This window comes from Rhamphochromis sp. 'chilingali', assembly GCF_963969265.1.
Source record: "Rhamphochromis sp. 'chilingali' genome assembly, chromosome: 6".
NCBI classification, from domain to species: domain Eukaryota; kingdom Metazoa; phylum Chordata; class Actinopteri; order Cichliformes; family Cichlidae; genus Rhamphochromis; species Rhamphochromis sp. 'chilingali'.
Genome location: NC_137933.1, coordinates 41,469,594 through 41,489,343, shown reverse-complemented (window position 1 = coordinate 41,489,343; position 19,750 = coordinate 41,469,594). Strand labels below are relative to the sequence as shown.

The 19,750-nt window shown below is 43.4% G+C and overlaps 1 protein-coding gene across 1 annotated transcript in view; it reads left to right on the top strand.

The window, feature by feature from the left end:
* adamtsl3 (ADAMTS-like 3) overlaps positions 1-19,750 on the top strand; it is a 188,575-nt gene that overhangs the window by 115,198 nt on the left and 53,627 nt on the right. Inside the window, exons 8-12 of the mRNA XM_080885193.1 lie at positions 9,932-10,006; positions 15,621-15,778; positions 17,607-17,718; positions 17,809-17,947; positions 19,121-19,171. Coding sequence (XP_080741319.1) covers positions 9,932-10,006; positions 15,621-15,778; positions 17,607-17,718; positions 17,809-17,947; positions 19,121-19,171 — 535 coding nt within the window. The remainder of the gene's footprint in view (positions 1-9,931; positions 10,007-15,620; positions 15,779-17,606; positions 17,719-17,808; positions 17,948-19,120; positions 19,172-19,750) is intronic.

The following is a 19,750-nucleotide window of genomic DNA, read 5'->3' as shown; positions in this document are numbered from 1 at the left end:
CTTTACAACACTGTAAATGTGAAAACGCACTTCAAATGTTTCCAGGGCTTCTCGGCTTTTTCCCCAGGTTTTAACAGCTTAATGAAGTCGCTGCTGGCAGCGAACACACATGCCAGAGTTATTGGCCCTGGTCGTGTATGTATATCAAATGTTTCAAATGAAGTAGCGCTGGCGTGCCTTGCAGAGTGGAAATGAATATGGCTGGTATTAAAACTCACAGCCAGTGACCGTGTAAATATTTCTGTGGCTTTTAACGTGTGGAATGTATTTAGAGAAGGCCGGGGTGTGTCCGCGCTGCTGAGGTGGAATTTTATACAGACGTAAGAGTTCTGTGGAGTAAATGAGTTTGTTTGAGAAATGCAAAACGTAGAGACGAGAAACCACAAAGACACAAAAATAAGTTGAATAAAACTTCAAACATGTATGTGAATCTAAATGTAATTTCATCTTTAATGACACAAAATAACCAATCACAGCTGCTTATTGTTGGTCAAAGCGAGTGAAGCTGTTGCCACTTCTGATCATTTTAAAACATTTGTTCTTATTTTTGGAACAAAGGAAGAAAAATGTAGCCGCAGGTCTGCTGTCTCTGTTTCTGCACAGCTGCACGAAGCGTCCACGCGGCCTTTCTTCTTTCCCTTATTACAGCCGCGAGGCCTCAAGGTGTGTGTGTGTGTGTGTGTGTGTGTGTGTGTGTGTGTGTGTGTGTGTGTGTGTGTGTGTGTGTGTGTGTGTGTGTGTGTGTGTCAGAAGCTTCGCCCGTACCAAACTCTCTTCTGCCAACTTTAGAGTTAAATCAGTGGAAAAAATAAACAAGAACATAAATGTGGTCGGACGTCCAGTGAAAGTGTTTCATAAGAGGTTTGATGAGTAGCTGTACGGAGGTGCACCTAAAACTTTCTCTCTCGTTAAGCTCGGAGTCCACAGCCAATAGCTTATTTCCTCTAATGGGCACAAAGAGTGTGGTATTGTTGGAGGACTCAGGTCAGCAGCGTCATGTTGTCTGTGTCCTCGTCTGATCTTCGTCCAAAGATGTGTCCATGTTGTTTCAGTGCTGACCACAGGAAGCCTGTCGTTCAGTGTACGCTGCCGTTACGCTGCCCCGAGTTTATTCACAGTGGAGCACAGAAAACAAACTCTTTAAACTATTTTAAACACATCTCAGTTTCAATTCCATTCAAAAATCATCTTATTTTTATTTTACTTTTATTTTATTTACATCTTTAGAAGTTGGACGGGTCCGTGTCCTCCTCTTTAACCTTTAACCTTTAGCCTGTGATGGTCTGAGCAGCTGCTGGACGTTGTCCCGTCCTGGTCTGATGGCGGTCTCTAGCTTCTCTGCTTCGTCCTGTTTCATGACGTCTGATGAACTCTGACCTCAGATCAGTTTGCACTTTGCTTCAGTGGATTTTAAAGGAGCTTCGGAGGAGGCGGGGCTGTTTCTGGAACACGGTGCAGCTTTAACCTGCACGTGTGGGCGGCACGCTGAGCCCACGCACTGATGTCACCACAGACTCGCGTCTGTCTAATGCAGCGCACAGATTGCAGGCAGCTTTCGGCTGATTGGTGAACCTCTGCCCAGCTCATCTTCTGAGAAGCTCTTTTCAAACGCTGTCATGTTCCTGACCTGCTGCCAAATAAGCTGATTACAGCGTCGCTCCGGCTGTTGCTGTTTAGTGAAATGTTCTTTTCCAGCCTTTTTGTCACTGTCCAACTTTTTTAGAGACACGTTGCTGCCTCATAATTCAAATGAGCTCATATGTTTCATGAAATAATAAAATGTTTCCATTTAAATGCTTGATATGTTTCCCATGTTCTGAAATATGTCTTTGTGATTTATTTATTGCTTTCTGTTTTCATTTCCTGTTTACACATTAGAGGAGGCGTCTCTTATTTCGATCTGCAAACGACATCTTTTCAGTGAGTTTTTCTGTGCAGGGATATTTGTTAAAGGAACAGTGCACCCATGGAGCTTCAGTTAAATATTAAAATAGTTCTCAAGAAGTGATGTGCCATCAAAACCAGCCTCCTGAAGTTGGACTAAACCCAGTGAAACACATTACGACAGTGACAGGTTTGTGGCGTGTGGCCGGGTGGGCGACCCGGCACGAACGCCAAAGCAAAGGCGAGATTTAAACGCACGAGTGCGATCCGAACACCAGCATTAAGCGCTCCACAGACGATCAGCTTTCATCCCGTGTGTAGTTTGGTTCATTCAGAAACTCCGATGTTGTTGAGACACAGCCGCACAGCTGAGTGAGCACAACTGCACACAATGAATGCAGCGGCAGCGAAAGGCCTTTATCCTTTGTTGGGAGGATAACAAATCCATTTAATATATGCTACGGCCTGTTAGCGAGCACAGCCAGAAAGCTGAGCAGCATTTAAATCCCCACAACAAGACGTTTTACCAGCACTCGAGGCGGCCTGGAAACAAAAGGCAGCAACTGGGAATTTGCTGTCAAGCGGCCCCAATTTCAAACACCAGATTCAGACTGACTGTCAGTTTGAATTTAGTTGGACTATCCTGTTATTTTGGAGGGTTTGTTTTACTTCTCTGCATCTGCATTTTCCACGTGACCTGACATTAGTCGTTTTCCATCAGTAAGAACACATCGGACTGCAAAACACATCGAGGCTTCGATTGCTTAGCAGAGGTCCTTCAAAGACTTGCTCTAAACTTTCCCTGAGTGACTCAGGGTTTTGTGTTTGTTTAAAACATCGACTGTATATAAAAGATTTCGGCTGCAGCCGTGCTTTGGAGCCAGAAGTGGCCATATTTGGATCAGACGAGTGCTAATGTCAGACGCTGTTAGTTAATGTCTGCATCCTTAAATGTATGGGAGCTCCGCCTCCTCGGATGGTCTGTTGGTACAGCGACCTCACAGCTGCCATATTATTGGTCACATGATATCATGAAAAGGCTCCAACAGCACAAACACGGTGCAGAGGTCCAGTTCAGGTGAAGCTAGCAACTTCACCATCCACCTGTCATTCAAAGAGGCCACGCCCCTAATAATGCATGTTGTTAAGAAGGGGAAATTATCTCTGGAGACCAAACAGTTTGTGTTTCAGGCTGTAAACGTGTTTATTTCTGCTCTGTGAGGACTGACTCACTGCTGATGTCTCTGCTGGACGTTAGAGGAACTGCAGGCCTTGGTGTTTCAGCCCCGCTGGTTGCTGCTCTGTTAAAGTGCTTGCAGTGGACATCACTCTACCTGAGTTCTCTGTCAGCATCCAATATAAATGCTCTCTGATATCTACAAATGATTTGGAAGCACTGCAGCCTGATCACATTTTGTATTCTAATCTGTTTCCCAGCGATGCAGAAACTCTCGCTGCTTCCTCTTCCTCCCTTTCTTGTTTAATCTCTGGTTTCTTTAAGCTCGCATCACGCCAAGTCAGATTTCGTTTGGCCTTTTTAGCCTTACCTCCCTGGAGGACTGCAGCAGAACAAACATCTGCACTAAATGTCAGTGGTTCTGTGCAACACATTCTTCATCACTTACATTTAGTTTCTTGGGATTAAGATTCCAGCCAATTTGGCAGTTTCCTTTTTGCACTCCCCAGCCTCACGCAGAGGTCGGTCACCATTCTCTGAGCTCTAATAAGCTAATTGGTGTATCTGTCCATCACTTCTCAAAGACCGGGCAGGGAGATTTAATATTCCGTTTCTGGATCTTGACAAATTTAGATTAGAACTTTAGCTTGAAGGTTTTTCCCTTTGAAACGACTGAAAACAGGCTGCAGGAGTGCTGATCGCAGAGAACAGTCAGCGCGCTTCTTCAAGTCTGTGCTGATTTGAAATGTGAGGACACTGGTGTAATGTGTCACCTTTAAATGTAGTTTTATGTGTAGAAGGTAAAGACAGTCGAGAGGCTCGAGGATCAGATGGTACAGTTTGTAAGGTTGCAGCAATGCCAGAAAAACATAGACTGTACAAAAAGATGGACACCACCACCATGATGTCACTCATAGCTTCAAAAGTCTTTAGTTGGGTATTTTGGCATTGCACTTACTTCCTCCATACATGAAATTACAGAGTTGATAAATGTGTTATTATAAAAATAAGAAAAACGAGTAATTTGGAAATCTGTGAAAAACATGTTTAAAACAAAAAACATTACTTATTCAGTAAGTAACCAACTAAAGTCACATTATATACTCGACTCTGAGTCGCACTGGACTGCAGCATTAATCAAGCATAACATTCAAAAACTAAAACTCTTTTTAATGTTCAGGAATGAAGTAAATAATTGTAATTTGACATATTTGTACAAAATAATAATTTGATTTTTTTATAAAACAATTAAAAAATTAAAAAATTGATGTAGAACAGCTCTAATTGTGTTTTATAATTATTTTGTTTTAATTAAAGAGGTTATTAATCACTACTTAATTTTGGTAATTTCACTGTATCGGGCTGTAAACATGTTTATTTCTGCTCTAAAGTTTTAACATGGGAGTCTGTAGGGACTGACTCATTGCCAGAGCCTCTAGTGGACATTAGAGGAACTGCAGCTTTTGGTGCTGGTTTTATTTTTCAGCCTCTGAACCATAAACCTGCGACATGAAGGAGGCAGTCGTTACAGTTTTTATTGAAGTGCTGCAGCTGCTAAACCCAGAGTCGGTACAAACATGTGAGCGTGCTCCACTTTTAAAATAATAATATCTGCAAACGTATTGAATTCATTATTAACCTTCATCATGGACGGCATGTTTTATGGATAAAACGAAATAGCCCTGAAATATTTTTAACCAGAGAGGCAGCAAAGGTCGTTAAACTTTGAAAGTGTGGATTTAAACTCGGGGATATCTTCTGTAGCAGGAGTATGTTCATTCAGCATAATTTGGCTGTTTTAGGTTGAATTTAACTGGATACACATTATGTTTTACAGTGACTCTTTATCCTTCGGCACTGCGGATGTTTGCTGAACGTGGCTCTATTACCGTTACGAATCAATACCTATGGTTCTAAACTATATTAGCAAAAGCATGTGCGGATAAGGCACGACAGACAGATGATTAAAATCATAAAGCATCTGTTCTTCATGAAGTCTCATGTTTTTCTTTTTGGATTCAGATTTCACAGACAGGTATACAGTTTATGTGCAGGAGGGTCAAATTTAAAACCATGAACTTGTTATCATGATGAAGTAATTTGCAGCACCGAACGTCAACTGCATTTAGGAAAACTCAAAACACCTCGTTTATACAAGATTTACACACAAACACAGCATTAAATAAAATCACTGGTTTTGGTTTGACGAATGTTGGAAACATCTGACATAAAGTGAATATGAAAATATTAAAAATCTATATTTCATTGGTCCGCAGCTAAAAAATGAAGCTCCCAAACCTGCAGTTCCTGTAACGTCCAGCAGGGGCAGCAGTGAGTCAGTCCCCATAGACTCCCACGTTAAAACTTTACAGCAGAAATAAACGTTTACAGCCTGAGACAAACTGTTTGGTGTCTGTGTGTCATTTCTCCTTCATAACGCCTGTGCGGGGTGTTATGAAGTCTAAGGCTTATTAGGGGCGGGGCCTCTTTGACTGACAGGTGCAGGTGCTGTTGGAGGCTTTTGGAGCATTTTTCATGTGATATATTATCGCTCCATCCAAGAATTCGTCAGCTATCATGTGACCTGTCTTAGAATAAACACTAGGTGTGTTTGTGGTTCCAGGACACCTTTCCTGGGTTTCACATCATAAGCGACTGCACAAGTACGTCTGACTTCAGGTCCCGTGAATACGTGCTCTGTGTCTCTGACACTGGCTCGGCGCCCTTGTTATCCCAGGCCAGTGGGGAACCTGTAAAGCCTTCTCACACAACAATCAAAGTTTCCGGCTGGAAGGACTCTACCTGTCAGACTCATTTGTTTTCCATCCAGTTTGTAAGTTTCCGTCTCCCGTGCTTTGTCTCCTGTCCCAGAAGAAGAGAGCCGATAAGGTTAACCAATCACGCACATTTATGCCTACCTTAGTGAGAGCGAGTTTATTTACAGACGCGCGAGTATCACCTTTGTTCCTCCTCATCCATTATTCATGACCCCGCTGTTTATCAGTCATTGCATTTGGAATATGAATTTGCAGCAGTATTCCCTAAAGCCTCAGTTTACAGAGTCGACGGCCTCGTGTGAAATGAGCTGTTTATCTATGTTTCATTTCATAATTTATTTCGAAGGTTGCTTAAAAAACATAAAAACAACCTGGCTTTATGTTTAATCTCTATTTTAGAGTTCAAGGGGAAAAAACTGCAAATGGCTGCAGCTGAACTTATTCCATAGCTTCCATAAATTTAAAGGCAGATGCAGTTTTCCAAGTATAATTATGTTTGGGGTAAAGCCCAGCGGCTCACAGCCACAGCGTGTTAATTGAGCTCGGCTCTCGTTTGTCGCTGGAGGAGAAACTGACGTTTATAAAATATAGAAAATGGAATTAAGTCTGCGTTTGTCTGTGGAGGTGTCGCCTCGTGCCCACGCCTCCTCGCTTACCCGCCGTGGGACAAACTCGTCTACCATGAAACCTCACAAAGTGTTTCACAGCAGCGAATGCTTTCAGTATTTTGTTGTTCCTGCACGCTGCGACCTGCACAAGAGAGGCGTGTGACTGACTAGTTAGCGAGGTGACATTTAACAGCATACACGTGGACGTTATTTAGAGCCGCGGAGGAGATCGCTGCTTCTGTGCAGCTGTAAAGCAGCAGGCAGGACAGCGCTGCGGTGTGGTGGTCTCCTCACGTCAGCCTTCACCACAAACAGGGAGCTGAAGGCGAGTTTCTCCTTCGTCCAGCTAACGCGTGTAATAACTGAGAGCTGCCAATTAATGCTGCTAAACAAGCTCCATTAATGGACTTTCATTTTCACCTTGGGGCGGCTTAACAAGGTAACACCTACACTGATTAACATCCAGGACACAATCTGGCAAGATGTTGAAGAGGTTTAAATGCCCCCTTGTGACCACCACCACCACCCAGCCACCACCTACATATATAATATCTGCTGCCCCAAATCTTTAACTGTGAAGTAGTGATATCTGGATTGTGCTGGCAGCTGCACCAGCAGCTGTTTTGCAGGACGAGGAGCACCTTTGGCTGCTGCTGATGTTAACTTCCTACCAAGCAAATTCATGAGCAGGATAACGAGATGCAGCGTGAGCGTCGACTCAGCAAGATTGGAACACGAGTGAACCTTCAAATCAACAGATTTCCACCTTTTTTAAGGAAGCTCTGTGCTGAAGATTTGGCTCTAATGAAGGTGTTGTGACTTTATTGGACGCTGACAGGCGAGAGACGAGTTAGTGGACTCGAGTCAGGGACATTTACTCCACTCTGTTGGAAGAATAATGAACGTTACACGCTGCTGCCTCTCCAGCCTGATGGGATTCAGATAGCTCCTTCAGATGTTGTCCACTCTCTCCACCATCACACCCCGCTCTGAAGTCTGCTGTTGAGCTCGAGTGTCAGCACCTGTGGTCTTTCAACGAATCCCGTCTGGCGCTGCCTTTAAGGATGTTTGAGTATAAAATGTCCTTCTGCTGTTTTACGGTTTAACAGATTTACAAATCCACACTTTCATATCTTACCTCCCCGCTTCTTTTTTTTTTGAGTAGATGTAGAAAAGAGTAAAAAATTATTATTACATGCATAATCATGGTGGCTGAAGAAATACTCTATTATTCTCTATTTGTACTCCCTTCTTACCAGTGATGTCTGGTCCAGTATGTGAATGAATATGTGATCCTGTCTGAGAAAGCTGGATCGGGTCTCGGTGACAATAGGCCAATCAAGGCCAATCTGTGCAATTCAGTTCTATATTGTTCAGTGGTTTCTGCTCCACCTTTCAGCACCTCTGCACCGGTTAAAGAGGATGGAGGAAGCTAACAGGAAAGGGTCAGCAGTGTGGAGGCTTTTCAGACCTCCAACACTTTTTCTTTGTTTTTTTAAGTCTCTCATTTCATGTCACTTTTAACACATGGATGGATGGATGTTGTGACTCTTCAGAGGCAAACACACTTTGAATATGGTTATGATTAGCAAAAACTTTATGGTTTGATTTAAAGAAAAACCTACATGTCAAACATCTTTCAAACTTCTCCCACAAGGTGGTGGTTGGTATGGTTGTATTCTTTTAACCTGGGACATGAGTGAACGCACAAGACTAGGAACAGAGCACGATCTGATAGCCCCGTGTCCCACATCATCATTATAAATGTTGTTCCAGGTTCAACATTGCAAGTGACCAATCACATTGTTGTGATGTCATACTTTTGCGACTTCGGAAAAAAGCGTCGTAAAAAAAAAAACTACTTAACTTGCGAGAAGCCGCCTCTGTCCGCCGATCCAGCAATTTGAATTCTTTGCATTTCAGGATGCTGTTCTTTAATAAACGGTAAGCATTATGGTAAATGGCCTGCATGTGTATAGCGCTTTTCTAGTCCATAGGACCCCAAAGCGCTTTACACTACATTCAGTCATCCACCCATTCACACACACATTCACACACTGGTGATGGCAGCTACATTGTAGCCACAGCTGCCCTGGGGCGCACTGACAGAGGCGAGGCTGCCGGACACTGGCGCCACCGGGCCCTCTGACCACCACCAGTAGGCAAACATGGGGTTAGTATCTTGCCCAAGGATATTTGGCATGCAGTCAGGAGGCAGCCTGGGATCGAACCACCGACCTTCTGATTAGTGGCTGACCTGCTCTGCCACCTGAGCTACAGCCAGTGTTGCATATTGTTCTTGCAACACTGGAATTTCATAAATGAATGATTCGCTTGGCTTGCAAAAGTATGACGTCACAACAATGTGATTGGTCACTTGCAATGTTGAACCTGGAACAACATTTATTAAGATGATGTGGGAACAACACCGACACGAGGATATCAGATCAACCAAGGAACAGGACCCGGCCTGGTGGTTGTGAACTGAGGCAGTCTGCACTGATGACCACAACTCGTCTACAAAGCATCTCCTCCAGTAGTGGACGTAACAGAACTGATTGTATTCTGCCTATATGCCTGCGTAAAAGCAATGTCCCTGAGGGCTCGTGTCATTTTGCAGTTAAATCACCGTCCTGCAGCAACTTTGTGGAGGAGTTTGTGTTTCTGGAACAGATTAACTGAGATCTGTCACAGAAAAAGAAACATTGCTGTATTATTACAGGATTGCATACGATAGCCAACTTGATCCCATTCAGTCGGCGACTAATAGCAGGCTGACTTTCTCTTATTGCTTTTTTGTCGCCGTCTTGATGCAAAGACATTTTAAAGATCACAACTCACCACTGGGCACAGGTCACAGACCTGGTCCGCTTCTTCAAAGCAACCATTTCAAAGACAACACAGTTGCAGTAACTTTGGTGTTGCTGCGTTTTCCAACCAGTTTTCCTTGGTGTGGCTGCAGAATTGTGTTGGTGATCCTTCAACTTGATTTTCAGGATCTGGAAGAATTCACAGGGAGGCACATCTGGCGAATGGTCCAAGACTGAGCGACGATGCTCTGTGCCAGCACACGGTGGTCCAGCAGTTCGTGTCGTTCCTCTGAATGGTCGTTCCACTTCCCCAAACATTTCCAACATGAATGCATGAAGCTCCTCACCTGATGCTCTGCCTCCAGGATTCTCTAAAGTTTTGATCAGATATTGTCAGTGTTGAGCGAGTCCTGTCGGACTGTAGCAGCCTCGTTCCTGAAAAAAGATGCTGAAGGGGATCCAGTCTGATGCTCATCAAGTGTCAGTATGTGAGAAGTTTTCAAGCGAGGCTGGACTACTTTTACGGTAAAAAACATAAAACCCAAAACATGAGAAGGCAGACAAAGACAAAACGTTTCCTCTGCAGGTGTTTGGATGTGTCCGCCTCTCTGCTCAGTGACGGTTGTTGTGTTGTCAGTTTAACCGAAACCTTTCTGATCTTTTTTCCACCTGCAGCTCTGAAGACGGTGCTGGAGGTCCCGATGGGAAGTCGCTTTCTCAGACTCAACGCCAAAGGCCCCGATATGATCGGTGAGTCTACTTTGTTCCAAAAGCTGAACAAAGCAAAGCTGATGCTCAGTTTGACAGTGTGTCCTATGAAACTCGTGTTTTTCACACCAGGTTTTTACGCACATTCGCGCTTTGATCTCTTAAGAACTTAACATAATAATGTTACAGACGATTTCAAGTGAATTCAGTTTCTCTGTAAGGAACACATTTATGGTGAGAGGATTATTTGTCTCGTGCTGGTCTGTGGACTGAATATGAAGAAGGATCAGTCAATCAAATCTGTGTTTATTGCTACATGCAGGCATGACTTTATGATCGCCGTGTAATCGTCTCACAACAGGGTGTTTATTAAAATGTGCTCTGAATACCAAGTTGCTGGTTTACATGTGATGATTTATGAGAACATGATTGGGTTCAGTTTGCATTTTTAAACACTGTTTTAATATAATGACCTCTCTCACCGCGGCAGAAGCTCAGCTGAAGGACAATCGACCACACAAACGTGAGCGAGAGTAGCTCACCGTTTATTCTGAAGATTCTCGACTTGGCTCCTGGTTAAAAGAATCCTCAGACCAGCTCTTCATCAGGTTTTTTACCAACACCAGAGACTCGTTAACACATATTTCTGTCAGCTTGGCTCAAATAAAAAGATGTCGTCGTGCTCAAAACTGTTTGCTTTTGCACTTGTTCTGCACGTTCGTGTCTCTTTGCGAGAAACAACAGTAGCTGCCTCTGATTAAATTTTCCCTGATGTTGGTTTCCGTCACTTTTATATCTCGTGGAAATCTTTCCCTGTGCTCATCGCCGACATTTTCAGATTTGTTGGAAAGAAGTTGCTATGAGAACGTAAAGCGGGCATCTTCAGTGATGTTGTGGGACTATTTCCTGCTTTCAGCATGTTATTCACAAGCTCGGCAAAATTCTCTGTGGCTGCCAAGAAAATTCTGGAAAACCTGTACGAATGCTTCCCATCGCTGCTGGTTTCCTTTGGACTCATCTTTAAGCAGCAGTTCACTGTAAAAACTAACAGCCTTAGTTATGGCTTCACTTTTCTGGAGACCAAATTATTTTTTTAAATGCTGAAACGCATCACTGTTTCATCCTCGCTGTCTAATGTTTGGAAGGTCGTAACAGAAAAACAGGACGTGTTCGATGAAAATGGCTTTCAGATCTGGAGTTAGCAGGTGAAATCTATCAAAGTGCAGGCGAAGGAGTCCCAGTAGCACAATGCTTGTTGACCAGTGTAATGGGACACTGCTACAACTTGTAGGCCTGAGTATGGAAAGTCCTGTGTAGCACCTAAGGACCATCAACACAGGACCATACGGAGACCTTTAAATAGAGGGAACCATCTAATGTGGTTTGTAGTGATGCATTTCCTCAAAAAGAAGCTGAACCAGGGACAAATATGCTTCAGTTTACAAACCTGACTTACAAGACAAACGAGACATCGAGCACAAAGACTTAACATCCAGTTCTTACGTTGGTGGTCGTCATCGTATGGCCAAGAGTTTGAACCCAATCAGAGCCCTGATGAACTCCAAGTACAACCAAACGTGCGTGAACTGGTTTTATGGCAGTGTAAATATGAAATGAACCAGAACTACATTTAATCTCTGGGTATTTATGTGAAGCAACAAGGGTAAACTGGGGATCTGCCCTTCCCAGTCACCACCACTGTTCCCAACACACATGCACAAAGCTGCTAATATAACACATCTGCAACAATAATAATGACAACTAGTACAACATGAGAGTCCCAGTAACCAACACGAAACACAACACTGAAACTGTAGCACAGCACTTTTTACAAATGTTGTGTTGAGACAAATGAGCCACTCCATCTAAAATCAGCTCATTTTTACAACATTTCCTCCACCGTCTCAGATTTGCTAGTTTTTAGTTTTAAACTTTTATGCTTTTGAAGTTTGCGTAACAAAAATGATTGCTGTGAAATTTTAGAAAAATGGTTCAGTGACCGAATTTGAGAAAACGAAAATATCTGAAAAAAAATGAAAGATAAAAGCTGGACACTTTTACTCGTCTTTCATATCATCTAAACAAATCTGTCATTTTGACAGCTTTTAGCCAGCATCCATCCATTCTTCTCATCCTTGTCACAGTGTTGTGTTTGTGGGGGTGGTGAAGCCGATCCCAGCTGTCTTAGGCCTAAAGTTTTATGTAAATCAGAGTCGGTCCAGCAGGAGCTGATTTGAGATTCCTCACATGCCACGTTGTGTTGTGTTGATGTGTTGGTTTCCACAGTGTCACCTGATAAATAGTGGTGATAGTTTGGACAGTAAATCATGCTTTCAGCTCCAAGTCCAGACCTGGGCTCACCTTGTTATAAAACAAACCAGAGATGTGAAAAAAAAACTTCCCTGCACAGCCGAAACCCTGCGATTCCCATCCTGCTGACTGCTTCGTTGCATCATTTGGGTTTTCTGCTCTATTTTATTGTCGATTGAAAAAAGTGAAGGGTCTGAGGGCGAATGCAGATACGTCAGCACAAACCTGATCCTAAAACAGCTCCAAGATGTTCTGGCTGAGTCAGAGGCTCCTGATTCGAGGAGTAACCCAGAATTTCTTTGGCAGGTTGCTCATCTGTTACCAAGAGCTCATTTTAGAGGAGAGACAGAGCACAATAGCAGAAAACAGGTCCAACACACTCATTTACAGTTCAGAGAGTTACTCCTCTGTAACTAAGCATAATATCAAACACGTAATCAGAATTTAACACCAGGTAACTTTAAAAAGATGAACAACTTCTTTTCATAATGGGCCAAAGACTCCACGATTTCCTCTCCCGAATTTTTCATTTTTTCATGTAACATAATTAAGATCTTTTTTTAAAAACATGGAATATCTTGGAAAAGTCAGACTTAACCTCCACCAGATCACCAGCAATCTATCCGGGGTCCAGGTCAGAGGCAGGGTTTGGGTAAATGTTAAGTTTTAGCCGGTTGGAACAGGAAAGCCCAAAGATGTCCGACCCTGCTGAATGTTAAGAGGTTAAATATAATCACAACATGAAAAATGGTGATGCTTTGTCTTAGACTGACAGATTAATTGGATTTGCACCAACCTTTTGTGAGAACAAAGTCTTACAGAAAAGCACAAACGATCTGCTCTTTGTTGAATTCAGACTTCACGGAGTTCAAACTGTTTCATTCTGACAGCACAGGCCAGATTGATCCACGGCCCCAAAGCCAGAGGCGAAGGTTGTGGTTTTCCAGCAAAGGAAGAAGCTATGAAACTCATCAGCGTCCTGGCAGCGGATGGAGAGTTGCTTTCTAAGCTTACTGGAAGCTATTGGGAGTACATAAAAACTAGAGTGTACTTCCAAACACAAACACACTCTCTGAAAACACTCAGGAAAAGATTACTGGCCCATATATCTGCCAGTAGATTTTAGTATTTTGTTCCAAGAGGCAAGCGCTGAGGCAACAAGCACCAGCAGGCGAATAGAGGTGGACTGTGTAATTTAGCCTGAGCAGCCGGAAAGTGAGGCACCTTCCCACCGCTCACTGTACAATTTCAGGTAGAGTGAAGTTGCTCTAGGCTTTTATATCTGCACATTGGCTTTTAAGGCGCTGAATCATCCTGAGTGATGATGCACAATCAGCTCCAGGAGTGCACCGACAGAGGCATCCAGTCCTTTTACAGAGAAGCTGTGCAGCTACACTCAGTGTGCCAGGTTCAGGTACAGCTGTGCTCATTAACTCATTGACCTTAATGAATTAATGAATATGTATCTGGTTGGGCCCACATGTTGGCTTTAGGATTACACGTTTTCTTTTGTTGCACAGTTTCTGTCCCAGATAACAAAAGGGGCGTGACCAACAGCCGACATATTCATCCAAAAGCCACATGAGGATTTGGGTGGTCTGTGCTTGGTTGCCAGAGTGACAAACCCATAGCAATTCCACAAGCCAGCCAACAATGAACCAAATACAGCAGGAATTTCTTAGTATGGGCAAGCTATGGTGGCACTCCCATCGGTTTAAACGGGTTAATGAGCCGTGGATAGCAACCAAAAGTCACACAAACGGCAAACTAATTCTATTCCAAGGCTGGACTCGTTTGTAGAGTTCAGCAGTCAGAAGGAGCAGAGCTGCTCTTCTTGCCCATCATATGAAGACACTGCTGGAGTCTGAATACGGCTCTCTTTGGAAGTTCTTTGGATGCATCCGCCAGGGATAGACCCGAAGACACACCAGTGGAATTGCTTCTTCTTTCCTGGCTTTCGAGAGTGCAAGGATCCCCAAGGAGGAGCTGGAAGACGCGGCTGTGAGGAGGCTACAGGAAACTCTGAGTAATTAGAGGTGGTTTGCACCTTTTGGAGACAGCCTTGGATCTCTTGTGAGAACTCTGTGCTTTAATGTAACAGGCCTGCGTACTTCATATTACTACTGATTTTTACTCGTTGGAATGGAGTACAGCAACTTTTTAGTCTCTAAGTCACAGATGTCAGACCTGCACCTGCAGACAGAACCAGAGCAGCACCGTTTACAGTAAAACAACAAACTCTGAGAGGAAAACTTTATTTTATCACACTTGACAGAACACAGGACTTAATATTGGATCTTAATATGTCCATGTGTATGGACATGTACAGGTATATATGTATGTATATGTATACATATGTATATTTAGTGTGTACATGTCTAGAAATAGGAATAGTAGTGGTACAATAGTTATGTCAAGCTATATAGTTTATGTCTTCCATATTTCCAACCATATCCATAATCACATACTGTGTGTGCTACCATTGTATATAGTGTATTATCTTACTTTTTTCACTGATTGTACTTATTTGTATTTTTGTATTTTCTTCTGATATCTGTACCTGAGCTGAGGTGACGCAAAAATTTCCCCGTTGTGGGATCAATAAAGTCTTATCTTATCTTCTACTGATGCAAAGTTTATGTTTTCTACTGTATCTTTTTGCTTTTGAAAAAGGGGATACCGAAAATGTGGGACTTTAACATCACTCACCATTTTAGAGTACTCTGAACTTAATACTTTTCGTCTATCCTGTCTTCCTTCTCTCACCCCAACCAATCACAGCAGATGGCCCCGCCCCTCCCTGAGCCTGGTTCTGCTGGAGGTTTCTTCCTGTTATAAGGGAGTTTTTCCTTCCCACTGTCGCCAAAGTGCTGCTCATAGGGGGTCATATGATTGTTGGGTTTTTCTCTGTATGTATTATTGTACTACTGTGAAATATAAAGCGCCTTGAGGCGACTGTTGTTTTGATTAAGCGCTATATAAATAAAATTGAATTGAGTACCTTTGTGAAATCAGCAGTGCAGTACAGTAAGAAGACCCCACAGCTGTTACAGATTTGGTTGTTGTGTCTTTGTTACCTGGTTTGCCATAATGTCTCTGATTGTAACGCTTCCCAAAAACTCGTCTTCTCTGCGTTGTAAGCTAACGAGGTGAGTCACACAGATCTCTAGTTTTTATCTCCAGTATTAGGTAAGAACTTGTTTCCTCTCGGTGGAAGTAAACAACAAATTTCACACCCAGTCTTGTCGGGTTGCGCGTCACATTTCAGACATTTGCATTTTTAAAGCATGAATTTAATCCTGCGTGTGCTTTAATAACACTCCCTCCTGCTCTGTCTCTCTGCCAGTTATTGAAGCCGTGTCTCTTCAGGGGAGGAAGGAGGAGACCGGTCTGCAGTCGACGGGCTCCTACGTGATAGGAAACACCTCCTTGGACTTTCAGAGGGGGAACGACCGGCAGACACTCAGGACGCACGGCCCACTCGGCGCTGATTACATCATCAAGGTGAAGCTATCTTCATAGCGAAACAGCCTGAGGACTTTGAGCTTCTGTTGACATATTTTATCACAGATACAAGAGCGCAAACATAAATAAAACAGGCTGCTGCGAATATTTGGCTTTTGAGGCATTGTTTTAATGAGACTGAGAGCTTGTTGCCTGCGGCACTATTAGAATTTCTGTCAATGAGGCCTAAGTGGAAATGCATTTTCCACTTTGTACTACCAGCATCACAGCCCTCCTTTTTTTCCACTCGTAGAAAAGACGAGCTCTTAGTGGGCCGTCGACAGTCGGCTGTCTGCACCAGATAAAAGCATTTTGGAGTTATCCAAAATTAGTATTCGCTTCTTCTCTAAACATCCGTGGAAAGTGTGGGTCTGAAGAAGTTAAAGCTCCAGCAACGCTTGGAGACTACAGAACAACTCGATCGATGCGTTTCACTGACGCGAATCAATGTGCGCTCCTGCTCATCCGTCGGCCCGTCGCATAAAAACTGTATGGTCCAAAGTTTGGACTAATGAAAAAGTAAAAACATAAAAACTTTGCAAAAGACAGCTACTGACAATTTCTGAACTGTACATAGTTGAATTTCACAATAATGTAAAAGAAATCATATTGAAAACCTTTTAATATGAAATATTTAGTCACACAAATTAAGAAAATGCTGTTTTCAAATGAAAAGTTGTACCACAAGTATTAGTAGGTCGTCTTATTCAATAGAAGTATTAATTTCACTCGCTGAACATGTTTAAACTTTGCACCATAAAGTTTTTAGACATCGGAGACGTGACGTGATTTGTAGCCCAAATCTCCAAGTCAGAGTTTCCAAATGCAGATTAATTAAAAAAGCTAAACCATCATCAATCAACATGATGGTTTCTAGAAAATCCATCCAACCAAAGGCTGCTCTAACCTGCCTGAGTGACACAGACAGCAGAGAAACTCCACTCTTATCCTTTAACACGGAGCCGCTGTCATTACTGTTCAGGAAATAAACGACAGTTTAATGGAGCAGACGCAGTTTCTGCATCGTATCCCGTCAGAGAAACAAAAGTGGCCTCTCTGCCGTGTGGATGATTTGTCCGGTTCGTTTTGGGATCAGAGCGCTGACTACCGTCCGTCTGCTGCTGATCCTCACCCACCTGGATCCGATTACTCAGGTGCGTAGAAGTATTTCGGTCAGACTCATGTTCTGGAAACGAACGTCTGCCCGCCGATGTGGGCACAAGCTGCAGATTATGGTTATTTCATGCAGGCTGGAGGGCAGAATTTTGCAGATTAAAGTGTTGCATTGTTTTATTAATTCGGCTCAGTCAGAAACTTATTCAGTCTTGTCTTCCGCTCTTTTGTTTCCTCGTCTTTGTGCCCACTGGTGCCCAGCCGCAGTGGGTTTGCTATCAGTTACGCTCTGTAATTGCAATTACTTTGGTGACAAATATGACACATTACCATCTGTCTGAAAGCTCGGTGTGCAGTCGATGCTTTCAGTGCACAAAGCTAAATCTTATCCAGAGCTGCAGAGTGTGTGATGAATGACTCAAACGCCTTTTATATTAAAAAAGGAGGGCTGCTGGAAAGTGCTCGTCTTATCAAAGCAACAGTTTGAACGCTGTAAGGATCAAGTCCTTCACTTTATGATGGGAATTTCAAAAGCCTTAAATCTTTCTGTATTTTTGCAGGTTCATCTTTTTAGGACTAAATGCTTGAAAACGGCTGAATTACTGCGTAGATTTGGTTTGAGAAACTCAGCGGAGGCTCCTCTAACATGCAGAGCTTGACTTTGTCCTTCTTCCCTCTGCCCGCTGTGTCCACCCTCTTCTGTTGTGCTGTGCAGATAAAGTACGGAGGCTCCAAGGACACCGTTGTCCAGTTTCTGTTCTACAAACCAATTCGATACCAGTGGAGAGAGACTGACTTCTTCCCCTGCTCGGTCACGTGCGGAGGAGGTGAGCTGACCGTCGCCGTGATTAAAAATGCTTTTAGATTCACTTTTAGAGTGTGAGAGCGGTAACGGCGTGGTCGCTTCCCTCCCTCAGGCTACCAGCTGAACTCTGCCGAGTGCACAGACATCCGGTCCAACCAGACGCTGCCCGAGCACCACTGTAACAGCTACCCTGAAAACACCAAACCCACTCCAAAGCTCAAAGAGTGCAACATGGACCCCTGCCCGGAGAGGTGCGGACAGCTGGTGGCTGTGCAGCGTCGCCGCTTCGGCATCGACACTGTTTTACCTGTTTATAGTCATCGTCTCCTTCCTCCGCTGCAGCGTGTTAACTGTAGCCGACAGATTAGCGTCAACGTTTTTAAATCTGGCACGCTGACACCACAGCACGCGAGCCCCGCTGTTGAAACTGGGAGCTATTGGCCTTCAAATACCAGCGTCCCCCATAGTGGTTTCATTGACATCAATGAGGAATATTTTCATATTTTGAAAAAAAAGAAGAACGATCCAGTTGAGTGCATGCACACGTCTTCATTCAGATGATCTAACAGATGCACGAGTCTGTGCATCTGTTAGGGTCGGCTCGCTGCCTAAAATGGAAATAAAGACACAATGCGATGGTTCACAAATCACATAAAGACATATTTTATTCACAACAGAACACAGAAAACATATCAAATATTTAAACTGACAGATTTTAATATTTCATATCAAATATGAGCTCATTTTGAATTTGATGGCAGTGACGTGTCTCAGCCTGCCGTCCACACGTGCAGGTTAAAGCTCCGTCATGCAGGGAAGAAGCCAGATGTGGCCGGAAACAGCTCCTTTAAAATGGACTGAAGCAAAGTGGAAACTGATCGGAGGTCAGATCTATCTAGATTTTCAGGGAGGGCCTTCATGTTTGAGCAGGACGATGTTAAATCAGCAGCACGGCTTCATAGGAGAGGAGTCCAGCTGCTGAACCGGCCCGCCTGCAGCCCAGATCTTTGACCAGCTGAGAACATCTGGAGCATCATGAAAGCAACAACAGGACGAAGCAGAGCAGCTAGAGTCCTCCATCAGACCAGAACGGGACATCGTCCCCCTGCAGCTGCTCTCCTCAGCTCACAGACCGTCACAGGAGCTGTCCAGCTTCGAGAGACGTGTTGCTGCCTTCAAATTCAAAATGAGCTCATGTCTTTCTTATAATGGTTCGTTTTGTCTTTGGGGGTTTATTGGGGTCGCACAAAGCAGATTGTGAACACGAGTGTAACCTGAGCTGTGTCAGAACCTTTATTATTAAAGGAGCTTTAATGATGGATTAAACAAATATGACAGAATGTGTTTGATAGTGATTTTAACAGTGTTTATATATGTTAGATATGCTGCTGTGTGGTTATCACTATCACATTTGTCTCCTGCAGTGATGGATTCAAAGCAGTGATGCCTCATGACCGCTTCCAGCCTCTGCCTCGGTGAGTACCTCTAACTCTTGAGATAAAATCAAAGTGTTAAACGAACCTCGATGCACTCGAAAGTAAAAATAAATTATATTAGAGCCTCACACAAGACGCTCAAACCACTGCGATCAGATTTTCAGTCATAACTTTTGTTAAAAATACTTTGTTAGTTTTTGCTAAGATGATTTTTTTCTGAGAGTATACAGTTATTTAAAAAAAAAATCCTCCTTCCACAAAAGTCTGACTTTTCATCTTCAATCGTGGGAAAAATGAGTTCCTCCGTGGTGTTCCACAGCGTTACCCTTCAATCAACAAAAGCCTCTCTCGTCTTCACTCTTTTCTGTTCTTTAGGGAGAGAGAGCTCCACCGTTTGTGTTTGAAGTTTGGATGTAGTTCCTCCCAAATATAAGTTCATGCATGTGGAGTTCCAGCTCGTCTCGCTCAGCGACTGCTGCGCTGGTCTCACTGGTGACTGTTACGCTCTAACAGAGGAGAGAATTATGCTTATTATTTTTGACGTGATGGTGTCATATTTAGAGCCTCAAAATTAAAAGTGGCAAAGCCTACAGTACCTCTAACGTCCAGCAGAGGCAG